The 22,914-nt window shown below is 37.7% G+C and overlaps 1 protein-coding gene, 1 long non-coding RNA gene and 1 pseudogene across 8 annotated transcripts in view; 1 reads left to right on the forward strand and 2 right to left on the reverse strand.

The window, feature by feature from the left end:
* Positions 1-22,914, reverse strand: part of CCDC141 (coiled-coil domain containing 141) — a 232,728-nt gene that overhangs the window by 6,332 nt on the left and 203,482 nt on the right. The window contains exons 23-29 of one of the 3 annotated variants that reach the window (XM_057301445.1): positions 21,901-22,017; positions 13,168-14,018; positions 10,624-10,708; positions 6,941-7,071; positions 4,216-4,362; positions 2,014-2,188; positions 1,585-1,767 (exon numbers count right to left, since the gene is read on the reverse strand). In XM_057301445.1, coding sequence (XP_057157428.1) covers positions 7,063-7,071; positions 10,624-10,708; positions 13,168-14,018; positions 21,901-22,017 — 1,062 coding nt within the window. In that variant the 3' untranslated portion in view covers positions 1,585-1,767; positions 2,014-2,188; positions 4,216-4,362; positions 6,941-7,062. Of the gene's footprint in view, positions 1-1,584; positions 1,768-2,013; positions 2,189-4,215; positions 4,363-6,940; positions 7,072-8,078; positions 10,709-13,167; positions 14,019-21,900; positions 22,018-22,914 lie in introns of those variants that run through there. The other 2 variants (XM_003815508.4, XM_055108823.1) reach the window with 2 other exon arrangements.
* The window catches only part of LOC134728737 (uncharacterized), a 163,881-nt gene continuing 145,307 nt past the window's right edge, over positions 4,341-22,914 (forward strand). For all 5 annotated transcript variants that reach the window (XR_010109509.1, XR_010109510.1, XR_010109511.1 and 2 more), the window contains exon 1: positions 4,341-4,931. This is a non-coding gene — a long non-coding RNA (uncharacterized LOC134728737). The remainder of the gene's footprint in view (positions 4,932-22,914) is intronic.
* LOC112439155 (U7 small nuclear RNA) lies at positions 7,671-7,724 on the reverse strand (annotated as a pseudogene).

A 22,914-nucleotide genomic window follows, 5' to 3' on the forward strand; every position in this document is an offset into this window, starting at 1 on the left:
AATGAATTTATATTTGAGGTTGCTATATGTGTACACATATCTTAACAATGTTTTCCCCCCTTCCAACAGCTATCTGGAAATCTTGTTTGAAATATACAGATTTTTAATTATCTATTTTAAAACTGGAATTGTGCTGAGTCTTTTATCCAGAGCATGCATATAAGTAACTCTCTGTATGATACCACTGTTAAAATGAGAGAAGCTTATTTCTTCATCAAATCTAGGCCATAAGTTGCTAATGGCACTGGCGCCATTAGCATGAGGTGTTTTTCTAACCTGATCACATCATATATCACCTGGGCATTTTATGTATTACTGAATTCATACAGGAACTCATACAGAGAAACACACACACACACACACACACACACACACACACACGTATAGCAAAGATTCAAATCTCTTGAAATAGTTTGTATTCATTCACAATGATCCTTATGGCATGTAACACACTCTGCTATATAATTTTGATTAAGCTAACCAACAATTTCTTATATTTAAAGAAATGGTATAGGCTTTTCTAATTCTGAGATTCTCTACGAGATGGTATCATTCCGCTAACTGATTTAATTTTTGCCTACAATGGATTAGAGTCAGAGCACAGAGGAATGAAACTCATGTGCCAAGAAAAAGTCAGCTGTGGCCAGGCACAGTGGCTCACGCCAGCATTTTGGGAGGCTGAGGCAGGCAGATCACCTGAGGGCAAGAGTTTGGGACAAGCCTGGCCAACATGGAGAAACACCATCTCTATTAAAAGCACAAAAATTAGCCAGCGTGGTGGTATGCACCTGTAATGCCAGCTACTCAGGAGGCTGAGGCAGGAGAATCGCTTGAACCCGGGAGGCAGAGGTTTCAGTGAGCCAAGATCACGCCACTGCACTCCAGCCTGGGCGACAAGAGTGAGACTTCGTCAAAAAAAAAAAAAAAAAAAAGTCAGCTGCAACTGAGGACCAGCCCCTGTACCTTAGACTCCAGGAACATCCTGTTAAACCTGGGCCATCTTTCATGGTGTTCATAATCCATTTTGGGTTCTCAAAGTAAATCAGTATTTGTACAATTATACAATGTATTGACATAGGTTTGAACAAAACCTATAATAGGTACTTTGTATATCCATTTATAAGTCCTGGATGGGGTCTTTACAGTGCTCTACTGTTTACACTACTATATTTACAAGGCCTTTGATAAAATACAAGTTTAATACTTGGCTTTTGTGGTACATCAGTTAGTTTTCTTTTAAGTAATAAAGTACAATGCCATAATAATTTAGAATATTGACATATAAGACCAAAAATTACCCTCAAGAAAATGTTTAATGTAAATGAAGAAAATAATTATACTTAACATTTAGACAATACAAAACAATTAGTTGCATTGAAAAGTTTCCAGTTAACTAAAAGTGCCAAAATAGCCATTTGTATTTTATCATTTAATTAATTAACAAACTAAAATATGACTTTATGAAATACTACTTTTAAAGGTATAATACAGTGGTTGGCATATTTTAGCTTAGGTTTCTAAGATGAAATCTTAGAAATAATACTAGCAGCCAGGGCCCATCCTGGCTGATAGAAAAGTACATACCCACAGTAGCTACATTCATTCTTGCAGCACAGCAGATGACCAAATGGTAAATCATCCACTCCGGGATGTGATGTCAGAGGCCAAAAGGACTTCTTTTATTTTATTTTGATCATGTTATTATTGGAGAAAGCCCAGCTCAGCAATCCTGTAATTACAATTTCTTTCTATTTTTTCTCTCTTGATCTGTTGATAATGACAATGGCAGTTAATGATCAAATTTGATTTATGTTTCACATGAAGTATTCCCTTATTCTGTTGAGCATCATCTTCTTCAAGTAATTTACCTCTCCCAAATCTGCCCCCCACCCCCCACCCCCCACCAAAATATCAGAGGAAGGTGCAAGAAAAAGCAAGTGTGACATGTCGCAACTAGATTTCAGGTTTCCATAATGTCTGCAACCAACGTATGGAAAAGGGGCAATTTCTTACAGCCTGCCTTTGCCACGGTCTCTGGAGATGCCTGATCACTGCACTGACACCTCCCAACATTTTCTTGAGTGCAGTTGTTGCAGATCTTCTGCTTTGGTGATTTTGCTATACTCTGATTAGTTCCAAGAGTTTTTTGTAGATTCTTTGGGATTTTCTAGGTAGAAAGTCATGATATCTGTAAATCAAATTAGTTTTATTTCTTTTAAAAAAAAATCTTAGTAACTTTTATGTTTTCTTGTCATATTCACTAGTTAGTGTTTCCAGTCAACATTGAATAAGAGTGGTAAGAGAGGATGTCCTTAAGTATGATGTTAGTTATAGGTTTTTATAAATGTTCTTTATCAAGCTGAGGAAGTTTCCTCTGTTACTAGTTTTCTAACAGTTTTTAAAAGTTATCATGAATACACATTAGATTTTTGTCAAATGTTATTTCTGCGTCAATTGATATAATTACATTATTTTTCTTCTTTTGCCTGTGGATGTGGTGGATTCACTGATTGATTTTTGAATTTTGAAAGAGCCGTATGTACCTAGAACAAATCCCACGTCTTGTGTGGGATTCTTTTTATCCATTGTTAGATTTAACTTATTAGTGTTGTGTTGAGGATTTCTGTAATTATATTCATGAGAGATATTGGTTTTTAGTTTTCATTTCTTGTAATACCTTTACCTGGTTTTACTATTAGCATAATTCTGACCCAAGAGAATAAGTTTAAAAAGAGTTCTCTCTGCTTCTATTTTCTGGAAGAGATTGTGGAGAATGGCTATTTTTTTCCCTTTAAATGTTTGGTAAATTTATCAGTGAAATCATCTGGGCCTTGTGTTTTCTTTTTTTGGAAAGTTGTTAATTATTGGTTCAATATCTCTAACAGATAAAGGGCTTTTCAGGTTTTCTATTTCTGCTTGTGTGAGTTTTGGTAGTTTGTCTTTCAAGGAATTGATCTATTTCATTTCAGTTATCAAATTTGTGAGCTTAGAGTTTCTTTCATTTCTATTATTAGTAATTTGTGTCTTCTCTCTTTTCTTGGTTATCCTGGCTAGAAGTGTATCAATTTTATTAATCTGCTCAGAGAACAAGCTTTTGGTCTTATTGATTTTCTCTATTATTTTCCTGTTTTAAATGTCATTGATTTACACTCTTGTTTTTAAGTTTTCTTTTATTCTGCTTGCTATAGGCTTAAACCACTTTTCTTTCTCTAGTTTCCTAAGGTGACAGCTTAGGATGATTTTAATTTTTTTCTTTCTAATATATGCATTTAATGCTATAAATTTTCCTCTACACACTATTTTTCTACATCCCACAGATTTTGATAAGTTATATTTGTAATTTCATATTTTTCAAAATATCTAAAAATCCTTATGGAGATTTTTTTGATCTACATGTTATTTAGAAGTGTGCTGTTTAATCTACAGATATTTCTGGATTTTTGAGCTTTGTTATTAATTTCTTGTTTCATTCCATTGTGGTCTAAAAACCTGCTTTTGTATAATTATTATTCTTTTAAATTTTTAATGGATGATGTATGGCCAAGAATGTGGTCTATCTTGGAAAATGCTCCACGTGAGCATGAGAATGTGTATTTTGCTGTTGTTGGATGGAATATTCTATGTGTCAATTAGATGAAGTAGATTGATAGTGCTGTTTAGGTCATGTATTTCCTAATTTTTGACTGTTAGTAATCCCATTTTTTGAACTTCTCTATTCTCCTTCCTTATATTGTATATATTCTTACTTTGGTTATATGTCTAAACACAACTTTCCTTCCCCCTCCCTCGACCCCTGTTGTGAATAATTTCAGCTTCCTCTAGAACTCTTTGCACCATAGTGCACTTAGGGGGTGATGTTCACATAGAAGATGAAAAGTTACTGATGGACTGAAATGTACTAGGGTGATCCCTTCAAATCAGCAAGGAAGCTGAGGTATTCTAGCACACCCCAGGAGTGCTGGTTTGAAAGGCTGGCTGGTGTCTAGCAATGGTCCCTGGGAATTTTATTACCAGAGACTTGTATTGGTTCTTCTAAAACATGGTCATTGTAGTAGCTTCCTAGGGCTGCCATAACAAAGCACCACAAACAGGGTGGCTTAAAACAACAGAAATGTATTCTTTCATTGTTCAGAAGGCTAGAAATCCAAAAGTCCAAAGTCTAAGTCAAAACAACCATTCTCTGTCCAAGGGCTTTAGGGAAATATATTTCCTCACTTCTTTTAGCTTCCAGCGATTGCAATCTCTGGTGCACCTTGGCTTATAGCAGCTGCATTACTCCAATCTCTGCCTCTGTTGTCACGTGTCATGTACTGCCTCCTCCCTGTGTGTCTCCTCTGTGTCTCTGTGTCTGCCATGGCCTCCCTTTAAAGACACCAGGAAATGGATTTAGGGTCCACCTTGACACTACTGAACCCAGTAGAGTCCTCTTACTGGGTAACAAAAATTGTCATGTAGAAACATTTTATTGTGGTCTCTAACTTCTCGGGGAGTTCCCTAAAAACGTTTCCAGAATCCATAGGAAATTCACACAGACAGAGAAGCTGAAAGCCAAAGCTGACACTCAGCGTCCTCACCGTGTTGCGTAGCCAGTTTATCCCTTCCAGTTTTAAATATCCCCAGTCACCACCCCTAAGTGGAACATAGCATACAAATCTTTCAGCTTTCCATAGACCCCATTTTCTCACCAGAAATTATGTTCTTTGGGTGGGGACGCATTCTTATTTAATCTACTAACCCAGACCAGAATGTGATAAGAAATACTGTTACTCTTGTAAGAGTAATAGAAATGAATAAAAATGCATTTTAAAAGGCACCTTCTGGAGCTGCATTCACTTGAATCAAAGGCTGGCCCTGCAGGGTTGGCACGGCAGCAGCTGCTAGAGGAGCGGTTCTGGAGCAAATGGGCATATTCGCCTTTCTGACCCTGCCAAGTAAGTGGTTTCCTACCTTGTCTGCATTTCCAGCTGACTCTGTTTTCCAACAGCTTGTTTGTGTGTGGGTGTGCATAATACTTATTACAAAGCGAGGTGGCTGTCTGCCATCATTAGCATAATATGCGTTGGAGACAATTTGCCATGGATAAAGTAGGTCCCTTTATATTTCACTGATTTTTTTATACTCAAAAGATTTTATTGCATGTTTTTTTAAAATGCATACATAAGATAAAAATACCATTTTTTAGATGCTTGAATCAATAAAGTTCTTGTAAAAAGAACTGTTGTTGAATGGGACAAAGGAAAAAGATTTCATTTTATTACCTAGTTCTGGAGCTGCTATTTTACAAGTATTGATGTTTACATGCATTCTAAATGGAAAAACAGCCATGGCAAGCAGCCATGAGAATACAGATAGAAAACTTCATGTTATGTAACTATTATTGTTCTGGCTTAAAGAAAAATTGGATTTGATCTATTTTTTTCATCTACTCCTATGGTTAAAATATATTTTGATTTCACCCAGTTTTTATTGTGCTAATTGGGAATACACACACATTCTTGTCTATACAATTATTTCTGCACTCTTGCTCTTTAAGGAAGATAGGAAGTTAATTTTATGGTACAAAAAGGAGGATCCAATGAATCCGATTTGCCATGTCCTGGGTTACACAAATGAAACTGCTGTTGAACAGAAGGAAGAGTGAGCAGGCCAAACGCTCAAACTCTCAACACAAAGGCTTGTTCACCCTGAGGAGGGTCATGCCTCCAACCTGCACTGATGCTCAGATGGTTCATGATGTTATACAAACTCTCACCATCAAAAGGAATAGTGCTGTGGAGATTCATGGAAAAAGGCCAAAATCACAGCTGTGTGCTTCCTGTTTTTGAGGTTGAATTCATGCACAACTGATAACATTCAAATCTCATCTCCTGTGATAAGCACAGAGAAAATGAATTGTTTTTGCTTTAAAAAGGACACTTTCATTTAAGTCAACGCAAATCTTTTGGCTTTCCAATGCAACTCAAGATTCCTCTTATTATAAATGGAAAACAGTCTGTCATGCCTTGGCATTTACATTGACACAATATCAGAGCATACTGGAAGGAGATATTTTATTTTGTTTCAACTAACTTATTTCATGGCTGCACTTAAAATGCTGTGCATACAACAGGAGTTTCAAAAGCTTCAGATGGTGATTTTTAGTAAGAAATGGTCATGAATAAAGACAAACATAAAGCAGAACAAAATAAGATATTCTTTCCTTTCTTCATTTGGAATTCAAATACTCTTAAGTTCTTGGATTTGGCTTCTTTATATTTACAAGTTTGTATGAAATACTGGTTTCAAATAAGATCTGTTCACAGCCCAGATTACTGAGCCCCAGCTACAATTAAATATTGATCATTTACGTAGTGTTCTAAAGAAGTACATAAATTCTGGTTTTGACAGTTTGGATTTAGTCATAGAGAGTGGAGGCATCCAGTTCCTCATACCGGATGATGATTTATGCCTAAGTACATATGTTTTAAAATGTTGGAACACTTTAAAATGTTGGAACAATATTGATCCAGGAACAACAATCCTGGACCTTTCCTCTTTCCTCCTTACTATTATTTTAGTCCGTGGAGCCAGCATCTATTTTTAAATTCAAATTTTCAATCAGGGTCTAGCCCAGAGGGTCTGGAGGGTTCTCACACAAGTTTTGCAGATGAGGTGAGAGATTTTCATGAGTGCTTCATTGTTAGGGCCTGATTTGGATTGACTCCTGTCTATAAGAAGGGAGAATCATCTTTGTCTTTTTACATTTCCCCTCTCCTCCCTCTAAAAAGGGGAGAAAAACAAGCTAGGTTTATCTTTGTTTACCTTTGGCAACAATTCAATTCAAAAGAGTTTACTGAGTGTGACTGTGTCTTAGGTACTGGCAATACAATGACAACAGGGCTGTCATGAATCCTGCTGATAAGGTTCTTACAGCCTAGCCAGAGGATACTGATGCTCAAACCTGTGATTCCCGTGTGTATATTCAGGGGCGTGGCTGGGCAGTGCAGGTGCTGACAGTGCACATGGCAGGACCATCTACTCTGGACTTGATGGGTCAGGAGGCTTCCCAGGGGAAGTTGTGTCTCAGCAGAACTGGAACATAAGCAAGAGTTAAGTCACATGAAGATAGGGTGGTGAAGATAGTAAGAGAGTTATAGGAAGAAAGGGCTGGAGAGAAGAGCATGATATGTTAAAACCCTGAAGTTAAATGTCACTTTACTAGGGGTTGGGGGTAATAGGAGGGGATCAAACCGAGGCCGGAGAGGGGAGGCCAGGTTGTAAAGGGCCTATGAACTACTTGAGGAAATTTAAATTTGAGCAAAGCAGTTAGAAGGGTCTTGTAGTCATCTATTTTAAGTATGTGTCTTGATTATGAGTGATAGAGGTTACCATTATTGATTAATATAGCTAAAAAATTTTCTGCATCTTGTTCAAATATTTTAAATATCATAGAATATTCAGAGATTCAAATGTACAGATTCCTAAAGTAAATTTCTCTTGGAATTGAGTGTGAAAAACTACCACCAAATACTTACACATCTTTTATTGGAAAATCAAAGCTGGAAAACTCAATGATTTTGCCTTATGAAAACTTAAAAACATTTTGTTTTGCAGTTCTTCGAAGTATCAAGTATTTATAATTTGTTTAAGAGTTTAGAAGTTTTAAAAAGTTTTCTGGTGAAAATCCCGCGTTTAATTTTCACCAGAAAACCTGCTAGACAAATTCTAAAAGAGCTGTAACACATGTAATTTTTAAACTTTCTTTTCATTTTAGTTTTCTTGTTGAAAATGTTTTGATATTACTAACCATTCAGGATTTTCTCTAGAAGTAAATGGTTATAAATTATGTATATACCTTAAAATAGAAACAACACTTAAATTTCCTAGGTCTTACATTTTTAACCAGTAACTGCAATTGATACTTTCATAAGAAGAATTATTTGCTCAAGACAGAAATCCCAGCAAAAAGGAAAATCACACTTAAGTTTTTGAAATTAAAACATAACCAGAAGAATAACTGAATAATTATTCTTTACTGCTGTGGGAGTCAATCAATAGCCCAGATGAATAGGTAGATGGATAGGTACACAGAAACCTACCTGTACTATATCTTGAATATCAGCATAGTACTCTTCTGATCTTTGTGCTCCCCACCTCCACCTTTCTCTCTCTCTCTCTCTCAAAATGGATTTTGCATGCTTTTTTCCATCATAACCATGGATGCATATGTATCTCATTCTGCTCCCCAAAGAGTTAACATGAAGAAGCATGCAATAGAGAAAGCAAACCAGGAATTCCCATGCCCTAACAACCCCAACACACAAATTCAACCATGTTGACAAAATGGGAAGGGAGATCCTGCCAAATTAATAAGAAAGAGAAAGTGGGAAGAGAGACAGTTTGTTACCGGGTCTCACCTGCCTTCTTTGGACATGAATAGGTTTTTACTCTTTAGCTTCAACATGGGCAATAGCAGTTAGGCAAGATTCACACATTATTTGAAATTGGACAAAAAGGATACAAGAGGCCGGGTATGGTGGCTCATACCTGTAATCCTGGCACTTTGGGAGGCTGAGGCCCAGCCTGGCCAACATGGTGAAACCTGGTTTCTACTAAAAATGTAAACATTAGGTAGGCATGCCTGTAATCCTAGCTACTCAGGAGGCTGAAGCAGAAGAATTGCTTGAACCTGGAGGTGGAGGTTGCAGTGAGCCAAGATGGCACCACTGCACTGGGCAAGAGAGCAAGACTCTTTCTCAAAAAACAAAACAAAACAAAAAAAGATAGTTAAGAGAAATTTCCTAGAATGCTGTGTATACAAGCTTTTAATATAGTTCTATCAAAATTTAGAAGGAAACTGAGATTTAATTTTTTAATTAAATTGGATATGCAGCCCAAGAAAGTATACGCCAACTTTTTACTTGACTACACATTTCACATCTTCAGATAACATTCAGTAACTTTTTAATAACAACTTGAATACATTACATTTAAATATTTTGATTATTTGTAGACAGTCTTCCAGCAACATAATTAATTTCTTCCCTTCATCAAAAATCTGTAATGAATTATTCTTTCAACTAAAGATTTTCCTCAGCATAATAAGACTACATTTAAAATCTAAAAAGCAAATGCTTCCCTACTTCAAGCTTATTTTTAAAAGGAAGCCAAAAAATGATCTTTTCTGAATAAAGTGTTTCAGAAAGGCATAGAATACTTCAATATTACAGTAATAATTATTATAAAAGGATAGAATTCATCTCATACCATTCTATTACACGTTTCCCCCTAGAACAAACAAAATGTATCCTCCTGAGTTTAATTTCAAGTCTTTGAAAAGAATGCAGTCTTCAGAAATTAGACAGGAATTTAAGCTCTAATTCATAAAACATCACTTTCCTCCATGGAACTAGTTGAAGATTACATATTAACAGCACTCCTTTAATTTAATATTCTAAAAAAACAGCATCTAAAAAAAAAGAAATAGTGAGCAGGAGGCCGGTCTGATGACAAATTACATTAAACAATATCATTATCCTTAGCCCTCATACAGTGTTTTCCATTTTCCAGATGTTTAAAAGACACAAAATGAAAACTCTCAATTGCCCAAGAGGTAGATGATGAACTCATTTTCCAGACAGGAAACTGAGGCAATGAGATGCTTTGCCATAAAGTATAAAAATGGTCATCAGCAGAATCAAGATTAGAAGCAGAAACACCTGGTTACACATTGCTGCTCAAAATACATCAATAGAATGTCAGGAATAACGTTGGTTCTTTCTTGCAACCTGTGTTCCATCTTGCCGTATGACATGCAGAGCTGACAAAATATGGAAACTCTATTTAAAGTTGATGGCACGTCTATCCTCCAATGTCAAACCCGTGAGAGCAACATGAGGAATGATTATTTACAGCGACATCATCAGACTCAGGAACGTAGTCTACGTTGAAATTACACAGAATGCATTTCGGTAACAAGATCAAGACATGGAAAGCAAAATTAAAGGACAGCTAATGCAAAAATACAACATCAATTCAATAGTTCTACTGATATTCCCTACAAAGGGATGTTTTAAAATACAATTAAAAATATATTATTGAACAACCGTATTTGAAATTTAGCACATCTCTATGCCGATGTCAGCCTTCATCTGCACACCCTTAAATTAGGAGGGAATAGGCATAGAATAATTTTGCTGCATATTATGTTGAAAACATCTCTTTCTAGAGTACAAAAATATGTTCTTATCCACTACAGATAATTTACCAAGCTTCTCAAATATATTAAACACTCAAGAAAATTTGATTATTTCACCTAGCAGTGGTATTAGCCAAACAAGTATGGTGATGAGACTGGAGATACACTTGGTGGGAGATGCTTTGCAGGAGGTGCAGGAAGATAAACAGCGGCACTTTTCTTTAGGCACATGAGAATGATGTCCATTGGTGCCAACACCACAGTTATTGTGTGAGGAGCCAGTACATTAGGGACACACTAACATAGACGACACACAGGGTTATCCAGTTTACTCTTGTGATTGGCAGCCTGCAGTTACCTGTCACGTGGAGGATGACATTGGAAGAGAGAGCGCCGCTAGAGTTTTGGGCCCGAGCCACATAGAGGCCTGCGTCTGCCTTGCATACCTTTGGAATGAACACCGAATGCCTTGTCTCCTTCTGTAAAACCTGTAAGTGCCCATCTGCAGACAGTTTCTGGCCCTTCTTGTACCTGAAGCAGAGAGGCAGTTTTTAAAGTCAGGATTGCTGTTTATTCACGTTATTTCCAAGTTCTAATAATGCTTGCAAATAGGCCCATTACCACTGCAATATTCTCTTAGGATTAGTAGGAACCTTGTAGCCACAACAAATTCCAATGGGACTCTTTATCTTTTTTTCTTTAGTAGGCTAGATTGCAGTAGCAGAATCAGAGATCATTGCAGCCTCAAACTCCTGGGATCAAGCAATCCTCCCACCTCAGGCTCTCAAGTAGCAGGGACTACAGGCGCTTACCACCATGTGCAGGCTAAGTTTTTTATTTTTTATTTTTTTTAAGAGATAGGATCTTGCTATGTTACCCAGGCTGGTCTTGAACTCCTGGTTTCAAGCAATATGCCTGCCTCAGCCTCCTGAGTAGCTGGTATTATGGGCTGTTTATCTTTCAAGCAGAAGTTGGCAACTGGTGGCGAGAGAATTGCTTTGACTGGCTCAGAGAATGTTTTTGGAAAACTGAATTTTTTGAAATCCTTTAAAAATTGGAATATTGCATATGAAAATTCAGATATCCAGCTACCCCTAAAAACAAAAACAAAAACAAAAACAAAGCAGACCATCTGGTCACACTAGGCCACCATTTGCTCATAGTAACAATTACCTAGGGTGTGAAATGGCACCCTCATGTTGTCCAGCTTTATTCTTTTTGCCACTCTGGAACAGCAGCTGTGACTCCTTATAAACTGCATGGGAGTGAGACTCATCTACCCCATCATATTCATACCACAGTATCCACAGGACAATACAGATGTGCTGTTTTAGAGGACTGTACTTAACATCACCTCCTGATGAGATCACTTCATTTAATTTTTTTGAAGCAATTTCATTAGAAGAAAATGACTTCTAATTATAAAAGGTATTTATGCAACTGGATTATGACTATTAATAACATATTTCTAGAAGTTTCCTATGAACATGAGTGCTTAACTGCATGGTTTTATAAAGAAATAATTTAGTTTTGTATGTCTGAGATTCTTGTTTATTTATTTATACCCACAATCTATCACTCAGGGGTGATGACAAATGTGAATCGTTTTCTGTTCCCATTGCCTAAGTGATAACTTTGCCTTTTCTTGGGTATCCTAAGAATGTATGATATCCTGAAAGCTTGTCAGTTATTAATTGAGCACAGTTGTAAATCTGACGGCAAAACATTTGTTTACAACATTGCAATATTCTTCAACAACACGTATGTAGCAGTGCTTCTTTAACCACACACATACTAACCAAATTATTAATATTTACTGTGTGGACAAAAACAAGAAACACATCTGACAACATTTTTCTTTGGAGTGAACTGAGATTTAATAATGAATTAAATATCTTTAAAATTCATAAATATGACAGTCTTGATTTGTAAAAAACATGCAACAATAAAGACAATAAAACAAAAAGCAAAAGTGACTGCACTAATATAGCACAAGTGCGGTTTTTTAAATAATTTGAGAAACCAAAGTTTTCTCATAAGTTCCTTAGATAACTGGTTCATATTTCAAGTACCATCAATGGGCACACACAATAATTGAAACTGATCATTTAATATCTACTGAAACATTGTGATCAATAAATGCTATTTTACTTAATCTTAGTTTATAAGTATAAACTGGCTCTTGCAGATTTGTAACTTTGTCCTCAAAGAAATTTACTTAAGGATGAGAATTTTCTAAATGTTTAAAAGTAACCCACATATTGAGAAAGAACTGCTTTTGTTACCAATAGTAGGTGATCCAAAACCAGTATTCTACAGTTTGCTTTTACTGAAACAAATAGGCTAAAAAATAATGATGTCTCCAGAGTGAAATCATATCGTTTACAGCTCAGTTATTATACTACCTTTCAAAAATGAGTTTATTGCCTGTCACCTGGAGCAACCGTGACAGAAATATTTATATTCCACCTCTCACATTGAAAAAATTTGTAAAAAGAAATCCTAGTAAAACAAAATGTTACAAAGATGACACGTGTGACTCTGTTGGAAAGAGGAAAAAGATGAAAGAGGTAAATGAGAGTAAAGGGAAATAAAAACAAATTCTTATATTTTCAATTGCATAAAGGTAGTTAAAGCAAGCAGATGCCATGCTTATATGGAAATAGAGAATAAAAAATAATTTCAACCCACAATCTTTAGAAATGTGGAATGTTAAACACAGAAGAAAACAAGCACAACCAACCTACAGTGCTTTGGAAATTTGTTAAATTATTAGTACTTTATATGGTTACCTTTTATTTTTCTTAAAGGTATTAACTATGCTGCTACTAAAATGAGAGGGGTCTGATGTGAGATTGAATCATGCAGAGTTACAGTGTCATAGAATATTAATCAGCTAGCCCTAAACCTTTCAGTTAGTGCTCACAGAATGATTTTTCTCTGTGATTGAATTTGTTTCCATTTATGGCTTGTCATTATAGGCTACCCACCATGTCAGTGTAGGCTCTGGAAATCCTGTTACTTCAACTTCCAAAGTCACTGGAGAACCTTCCATGACAGTTACATTAGACAGGAGCCTGGAGAAATTAGGTGCCTGGTCAGCTAGGCTGACCACACTGCTCTTTGCTGATGTGCTTTTAATCTCTTCTCGAGGAACCATTTGCCTCTGATAGCCCCTGCTGGTGCCTGATTGAAACCTGAGGCCCGAGAATGCATCAGAGGAAGCATGCAGCCTATCTTGGGTTTTAGTGAAGTTATTATCAGCATGCATTTTCTCCCGTGTTTCTAGCAAACCGCCCTGAGCCTGAGGGTGCTGCTGTAAAGCTCTCTCATGCACTTCACTCATCATGCTCTCTGGATGTTCAGCACTGATTCTGTGTAAGGCAGTACTCTTTTCCATGAATTCTCTGGAGGTTAGTGGGGGCTCAGCTTTGAACTGGAGGTAAGGCCTCTCAAAATGACTTGAAAATATTTCTCTCTTATCATTGCATGCATCCGCAAAGGCAACAGGTGGTGGAAGAACAGATTCCTGGGCATCCCCTGGGCTGCTGGTCCCAGCCTGCACCCCATAGCTGCTTATGCAAAGGCTGAGGGAGGAGCTGACAGGCTCTTCCACCTCCATGTCAGATGGTGCAAGGGGGGACTCAGGGCTTCCTGGGAGAGGAGGCAAGGAGATGTCATCAGGTGAGACACACTCATATTCTTCCCCTGAGAGCATGTCTTCAGGCAGGAGCAGGCCCTGGACGCCACCCTCCTTGTCAGTGGACACCTTCAGGTCTTGTGTTAGTCGCTCTTCCCCTGTTCCATTGATGCCCAAAAGATCTGCCACCTGCACCTGCCCCTTGAAAAAAGAAAAGCCAAATCATCCTTATTCATTCATTTTCCTTTTTCCAGTTTCAATTACAGTAAAACTCAACTTCAGAGAGACAACTTGAGACAACCTACAGGGGGTTAAAATTTAGGGGGCTGGAGCAAGAATTACGGAGGAGAAACCATTTGTCTGTCGATGCTGAGCACAGTCCCACTTCTCATGACTAAGGAATCATTATAAAGACCTCAAGTTCTGAGTAAAGTGTGATAGACCTTGTGAACAGAAGAGAGAAAGCCCTAGTTTCCATCTGTAGTGAAGGGGTTGGACTAGATCAACATCTTTCAAACCATGATCTGGGGAGTCTTCTCAAACAGCAAAGTCAGCTTAGGTCTGGCTTGTCTACACACACATCTATAAACACACAGATGCTGACCATCAGAGACTCCCTTGTTAGGTGATTCCTTGGACTCTCCCGGAATAACCTGTCCTTTCTCTCAAGAAAGCCATTTCTTTTTAAAATAAATTGTAGTGAAATATACATAAAATGTACCACTTCAACCATGTTTAAGTGTACGGCTCAGTGGCATTAAGTGCATTCACATTGAGTGTAACTATCACTGCCATCCATCTCCAGAACTTTTTCATCTTTCCAATTGAAATTCTGTATCCACTAAACACTAACCCCCTAATCTTCTGTCTTCCCCCGACTCAGCCTCTGGCAACCACCATTCTATTCTCTTGCTCTATGCATTTGACCCCTCTATGTACCTCATATAGAGAAAGCAATTCTTCATGACTAGTTTTGTTTTCTTGAAGTCCCTTAGTTTATTCTTGCATTGAAAAAATATTTATTGAGCACCTACTGCTATACACTAGGAACCATGCTAGTATTAGAGGCATAATTTGGTGAATACAAGTAGATCAGTCTCTGCAGTTGAGGAGATGATATCCTAGTGGAGGAGGTAGATGTTAATGGAACAATCAGATGTGATGGCCTTTCCCAAGAGAGCACATCAAGATACAATAGGAAAGCACCTGCCACTTGTCTCTGCTCCAATCTGAGTGTAGTCCTGCTAGGAGCGGTGAGTAGCAGTACTTCTTTCTCTGCTTCCACTGTCCTAGTCTAATCCACATCCATCTCTGGTTTAAGAAGAGGCTCAAATGTCCCTGTTGCATAGACTCAAAAGAACATTGAAGCTGAAAAGCGATCTTATCTATCCCCACCTGCTTGTTTTATATCTCCTTTCTGTGCCGTTCCTCAGCATTTTGGGTGCCTTCTTACTTAGTATGTACTGGTTGTTGTCCTGTAGTAACTGATGCATATAGGAAAGTCACATCTTGCCTTGCCTTTGAGTTTTTCATTTTAGCCTGTAGTCCTGCTGTTGATATAAATTTTGTAAGTGATTTTTAAGAAAATAAGACTGGGTGCAGTGGCTCACACCTGTAATCCCAGCACTTTGGGAGGCCAAGGTAGGTGGATCACAAGGTGAGGAGATAGAGACCATCCTGGCAAACATGGTGAAACCCCGCCTCTACTAAAAATGCAAAAAATTAGCCAGGCGTGGTGGTGCGCACCTGCAGTCCCAGCTACTCAGGAGGCTGAGGCAGGAGAATCTCTTGAACCCAGGAGGCAGAAGTTGCAGTGAGCCGATATTGCACCACTGCACTCCATCCTGGGCAACAGAGTGAGACTCTGTCTCAAAAAAAAAAAAAAATTAGCTAGGTGTGGTGATGGGTGCCTGTAATCCCAGCTACTTTGGGAGGCTGAAGCAGGAGAATCTCTTGAACTCAGGCAGAGGTTGCAGTGAGCCGAGATCGAGATCGTGCCATTGTACCCCAGCCTGGGCAACAAGAGTGAAACTTCGTCTCCAAAAAAAAAAAAAAAAAAAGTGTTTTTAGGTTGAAGAGTCAAAGCAAAGCAATGTTGCTTCTACTATCCCACAGAGATTATCTCTCCTCAGAGAAACATTAACCCAACTTAGCGAAAGTGGTTTCCTTCAGCCATTTACTAAAAGTTTAAATTCTGAGTCTAAAACCCAGATGTTCTTAGAAGTTCCCCTCATTAAAAAGAATATTAAATTACTAATTGCCCCTCCCTCTTTTGGCTGTCATGCCACAGCTTAGCTCGGTCTCTCTCTCTCTCCATCTCTTCATGAAACTAGAATGCTTATTTTCCTCCTTATAGGGACTTTGATCAACCACCTATTCAGTCTAAGAATCTTCACTACAACATTTTGGCAGCCTCTATTTGAACACTTTTTCTGAAAGAGCACTTTGAGAATGTGTGCTTTACTTGTGTTAAGAATATCTTCCTATATGTAGCAAAGATCTGCCTTCCTGCAGTTTCCACCAATGGATCTGAATTGGCCTCCTGGAGCTACACAAAAAGTCCAGCTGCTCTCCAACTTTAATAGCTCTTTGACTGTTTGGAGAATTGGTCCTACAACCTGTCTAAGCCTCTTTCTCTGTACCAGACACTCTCAGGTCTCCTTTTGCCTCAACTCTCTCTCATGATCTTGGTCATTTCTGGGAGGTCCCACTCCTACTGCGCCACAAGATCCTTCATAGAAGAGCAGGGACATTTGTTGACTTGTTGGCCTTCCAGGGGCAGACAATGACAACTCCTTAATGACTTCTTCAGGTAACCTATGACTCTCCACAGAAGAATAATGTTTTACAATGGTCTGAAAATTTACAACAAGCTTAGGAGAGAAACTTGAATACAAGTCCAGACCCGTCTCCCAACTCCTCAATCCCTGCTGGGGAGGAATTTATTTCCTAATTGAGGGTTTGGAAGAAGGTACTGAGCATGCTCAGATCTGTCTCTATGAGGCCCTCACTTTTGGATTTGCCTTTCATGAAATGCATGGGTTCAGGTTGGCTCTAAGGCACGAAAATCCCCTGGAGGTGAAGTCTGTGGTCGTCTAGATGGGCACCCAAGTGGACTGGGTACATATTTAATCTATTTAAATCAGGCATGAAGTTTAGAGAAACCCACTAGAAAAGTCCAAGCCATCCAGCTTTAACTGGTTCCTGACTCCTGTATCTTACTTTCAGCTGGTGCCAAACACATGAAAGGAATACAAGGCTATCATTTTTTCACTTCTAACAATTCCTAAAATAGAAAAAGTACTTTCCTCAAAAAATAACACTACCCAATAATTTCTACTATCAATAAGAGGAAAAGAGTTTTCTCAAATCTTTTTCTGGAACCATTTAACTTCCCATTAAACGTTTGTTTCTAGAGTTGTTTACTTTCCAGATGGTAAGTAATCAGTGGAATCATCATCTTCTTGACTTATATGATCTGTTTTTATTAAGGTGATTGTATTAGTTCATTTTTTTAAATAAAAACCACATGGGACCATTGACTTATGCTGAATTTGTAGTCAACTAAAATGTCCTACCTCCTCTGTCCATTAATGCTATTGATGAAAATGTTGAACACTGCAGTGTTTAGAACAAAGTTAGATATCTCCACAAGACAGATTGTCTCCAAAGTTGACGTTGATGAACTACTTAACACTCTTGAGTACAATTATAACTTGGCCAAACCCTCATTCAGTACACATTTCTCCACTTATCTTAAGAGAGCATCATAAGTGTGTTTATCAAATGACATCTTGAAACCATAATAAATTATGCCTATGGCACTAACCTAGAATTACTCATTAAATAATCATCTCAGGAAGCAAGATAAGGTGAGTTTAATATATATGCAAGTGGTCTTCTGAGTAAATCAGTTTGGCTCTTGGCACTTCTGCTTTTATTCTTAAATGCAAAATTGAATGCATTAAATTATCACAGGTACTTCAAAACTATGTACATCTATTATGTATCATATAAAAAATTAAAAAAATTAAAAATGCAAATAAGATTTCAGTTTTTAAGTCATTATGGAATTTTATGGAAACACTATTTTATTTTATTCTCATTTTTATTTTTGAGATGGAGTTTCACTCTTGTTGCCAAGACTAGAGTGCAATGGCGCAATCTCAGCTCACTGCAACCTGCATCTCTCAAGTTCAAATGATTCTCCTGCCTCAGCCTCCCAAGTAGCTGGGATTACAGGCACCCAGCTAATTTTTGTATTTTTAGTAGAGACGGGGTTTCACCATGTTGGCCAGGCTGGTCTTGAACTCCTGGCTTCAGGCGATCTACCCGCCTTGGCCTCCCAAAGTGCTGGGGTTACAGGCGTAAGCTACAGCACCCAGCCAGAAACATTATTTTAAAACTCACTGAGCTATATTTTCTAGAACTGTCTAGTTTTCAACTATGAAAATGCTATCCAAACATTTACATATACTAATTATTTGTTAATATTTTTTCACCATAAAACCATGTTTGTTATTACCAAAAAAAAATGTGTGTGTGTTATTTACCCAGAAAAGGTTAAATAAATTTATGGTTTTCAGTACAGACAGGGCATATTTACATCAGTCTAATGAGTTCTGGCAAAATAGCTGGGAAACTCTGATCTAATTCACCAAAACATAGCTCAACTCTCAATCTGCTTTTCTTATATCAAATTGAGAGGCTGATCTTTGTCTTTTTGTTGATTCCTTTTTCTTTTCCCACCTTCTAAATATATGAATGGCCTGTAGTCTTATCTTTAAGTTCTCTAATTTGTCTCTATATTCCTTGCCCCTCAAACATCTTACCCACTTACATATCTAGTAAAAAATTAGCTTTTAATTAATACTAAATCTATTAGCTTCAAGTCTTATCTCTGTCAGGACTTCTGAACTTTCATTTCTGCTGACGGGCATAATCCCTTGAATTTAAATCATTGCCCTGTAGGCAGAAAAAATGTCTGGAAGGGAGAATACAGTGATATTCCTACATCCATTCAACTGAGTGGGCAGAACCAATCCTCAAAGTCCATAGAGCAGGGAACTACATATGTGGTAAATTTGAAGGAACACTACAAGATTTTATCTTCCAAAATACCTCCATAACAGATAGCCTTACTTTAGGGTAAATAATATTTAATGAAAGTAAGTAGGAAGAACACAAAGGAAGATATTAAGCATAGGACTTGGTCTGTAAAACGCATTCGTAGAGAAGGCCCTTAGCGGGGGCTTTAGACAAAAAGGGGTAATATGGTATTTTGGGGCACTTTAGGTGGACAAGGTAAAAGAAAAGGGAACAGAGAGGTGGTGAAGAAAAACACTAATTTTCTTCCCAATTTCTTTCAAGGCAAGTGTTTCAGGAACATCTTCCTGTACCTGCCGGGTGATCAGGATTAGTGTGTGTGTGTGTGTGTGTTGAGGGTAGAGGGGGAATGCAGGGACCCTCCTCACCTAGTCTGATAAGAGCACTCCACTGAATTCTTTGGTGCAAAAATATTTCCATGCTATTGCTTATAAGCAGATAAATAGGAAGAGGGGAAAAGTTTGTCATGGACATCTACAGTATCATTACAAAACAGCTTATGTATATGCAATAGTTCCTGGGAGCTCCCATTTTGGTCTTGCGGGAAAAGTGTATGGCTAAAATTCAGGAGAATTGGGGTGACTGCCAGTTCTTACACTACTTTCTGTAATTTTTGGAGGACAATATATTCAATCCCTTTTGGCCTCAGTTTCCTCAACTGTAAAATGATATTTGATTAAATCCCTTCCAGCACTAAAATTCTATAACTCTAAATGCTGGCATCAAAAGCCATCATCTTCCACCAAATAGTTGCATGACTTTAGGTGAGTCTGTTAATACTGTGTGCTTCCATTTAACCTTAGGAGTTTTCATATCTTCAGTGCTCACATTGGGAATAAAACACCATCACTAATCTGTTAGCAGTGCTACGTGTGTTGCATTTAGTGAATTGCCTAATTCCACCTGCTGCATTTTTAGGTCTGAAAAATGAGAAGTACTTTGCTATCTCCAGGAAAAAAAATCCCTGCATTGAATATATTCTTATAGTAGTTCAGTGGAACTATTCTTTCCAACTCAAATAATTTCCTCAGGAAGTCTACCATCATTTAAGGGTATCAGAATTGACTGCAATAATACCAGGACAAGCTTTTCACTTGGTGCTTCCTATCTGCCCACATGGGGTTGTGGAGAATCATTACATCTGATCTACATATAAATAATAGAGACAATAAGAGGGTAAATGTGATTGAGCTACTTAAAAGCGAAGATTACTGCCACCCTTTCATTTTGCTGTCTACATCAATTGCACCAGGACATGACATGATGTTAATAAGAATTCTTGACAGCTGTAATTGTAGACCTTCACTTACACCCAAAATGACTGATGCTCTATCCTTTTAGTTTGTATTAGAATAAAAGTTATTTTTCCATGAAGGTAAATCTTGCTTTTTTTTAATTTAAAGGAATCTGTTTCTTCTAACAAGAAAATAAAAGCAAGAAAAACTACTTTTACTAAGTATAAATTATTTTTGTTTGCTTTGGTAGCAAAAACTTTTGTTTCTGAGTTCTTAGTAACTGTGTCTAGTTCACAATGTAGGAAATTGTGCAGAACTAAATAAAATAAATGATAGGGTGTTGGATTTAGTAACTCTTAGAAACCTTTTTAAGAAAATGTGCTGCATTTAAGGCTATTCTTTATTATGTCGACCAGTCATTCTCAATCGAAGCGATTTTAGTATAATGGATGCTACTGGCATCTAGTGAGCAAGGCCAGGAATACTGCTAAACTACAACGCATAGGACAGCTCCCCACAACAGAGAATTCTCTGGCCAAAATGTCAACAGTGCTGTGATTGAGAAACCCTGATTTAGACCAATCAGAGTAACGTAAAACCATCTGATACAAGAGTAACATCCAGCAAAATGACCAAAGTTTGGCAGCTCTCCTTTGCCTCAGAGAGGAATCTGGGTTTAAGTGGCTCAAGACCCTACCACAAAAAAAGACAGTTTGCTTAACACTACTTGCTGCCTGCTGGTTGTATAACTGCACCAGGCCTTGACATAGATTAACCTGTGGAAAAGGACCTATAAGAAAGCTGAAAGAACCATATTGACTTCAAGGAAAGATAAATCTTTCTCCACAAAATAACTGTTACAAATGGAGAGGGTTTTTGTTTGTTTTTAACTCTCATGTCACAAGAAGTGTATTTTATTAATTTGAGCACGGTTGAGAATAATGTTGACTTTGATTGTTCCTTCAGCCCCTCAAGAGAGAAACATTGGGAGCAGGCAACTTGGCAAAGCAAAAAGTCAAAAGCTAATTATAGTCCAGCAGCTGTGAATAGAGAGTGAGCAACTTATGCTGAAAAACCATCTTGATGTTGTGATTTAAATAACACTTTCAAAATCAGGATACATTTGCATTTTTGTGAGTATCTGTAGTCGTTACATGCTTTATCAGTAAGTGCATAAGTTTTACAATAATTTAAATATTTCTCTAAATACTTTAGTATTTATATTTCAGCTGGATTCTATGGTTTGATAAATGTGCCTGGAAATATCATCTTAGAGGTAGAGTCTATGGGAACAAGATATGATCTAATTTCATGTATTAAGCTTTGCTAATGGGTTGTGTAAAACAATAAAAATCATGGCTTGGCAATATGATAAAAAGGGATAAGTAAAATTTGAAGTTGGATTGGATATAAAAAGACAATGGAAAAGGCAGCTAGAGATGGGAAAAACAAGTGGTTTGGGGTGACATGGCATTTAAATGGCTGTCCCAATGCTACTGTGAAATGTCATGGTTTCAGTACTCGATAGTGAGAAGCTCAGAGGAAACAGCACAACAGGGAGAAGAAGCACCAATAGAGGAGCAAAAGGAAGCAAGGGAGGAGGAAACTCACATTGCATTTACACTGGGAAATTCTATTTGGATAGATAAGAAAGCTGCAATTCACTTTTATTTTGCAATGGACAATGACTTTAACCTCAAAGCAAAAGTCCTCAATAGCTGAGGTTAAGTAGTTTTCTTTACCTTATTCCTTTCTTCATTGAATATTGTCTGCTTATTTTTTGCTGGTTCCTTTAGCAAGTCAATGTAATCATCATGGAAGTCTTCCAAATTCGGATTCATCTTTAAAACATCTCCCTGCTGTACAAAGCAACAGTTAGTGAGAGCATGAGCCAGGCAAGTTGGAGAACAGTGCCATACACTAACTACTTGGAAGAAAACATAGACCACTTGCAACCTTTCAGCAAATACATTCCACAAGAGACTGGTGTACTCCCATGATGTGATTTATAAAATTATCCCTCCCAGCTCACAGTTTCCCTCCTGCCTCATTCCTTTGATAGAGTTCATTGCCAGTAAAAATTGGTTGTTGAAAGGCCCAGCAGGAAAAATGTAATCATTATAATAGGATGCTTCTGCAGGAGCATTCTCTAGAGAAAGGAATCATTATGCATGGCAGTGTAAACCATTAGGAGAGTCTGGGGAGCAGCAGTGAGGTAGAAATGATTAAAGATCTCTAGGGGAGAAGAAAGTAGGAAATCCAGAGAATCTACACAAGCAAAATACTGGGGAGACTCTTGAAAAGAGGAATAAAATATCACTGAGTATAGTAAAGAAAAACAGCAATTGAGAACACAGGATGCTTCATGTGGTTGAAGATATTTTGTTCCCTGCATTTCATGGGGCTCAGTTTTAGTCATGGAGGTAGTGGGGGTTTGCAAAGTACTGTGGAGTCAGTGCAAGAGCCGAGAAGACTTTGTAAAGGTGGAAAGAACCACTGGTATCCCACATGACAGAACACACCAGTTTAGAATGATGATTATACTGCAATGGAAGAGTCTCTATTCCACCTGGAATAAAATCCTTAGATGAGTCTTAAACAAACACGCATGCTCATCAAAATGCATATGCAACACTGGCTCGGAGGATTCAGGGAGACCCACTACTGGGGAGATTCTGCTTTCAGTCCCAACTCTAAACTGAACTGGTTTGTGCTGCTCAATGAGTCACTCTGCTTTGGTATGCAGCTGATATCTT

The sequence above is a fragment of the Pan paniscus genome, chromosome 13 (assembly GCF_029289425.2).
Source record: "Pan paniscus chromosome 13, NHGRI_mPanPan1-v2.0_pri, whole genome shotgun sequence".
Taxonomy (NCBI): domain Eukaryota; kingdom Metazoa; phylum Chordata; class Mammalia; order Primates; family Hominidae; genus Pan; species Pan paniscus.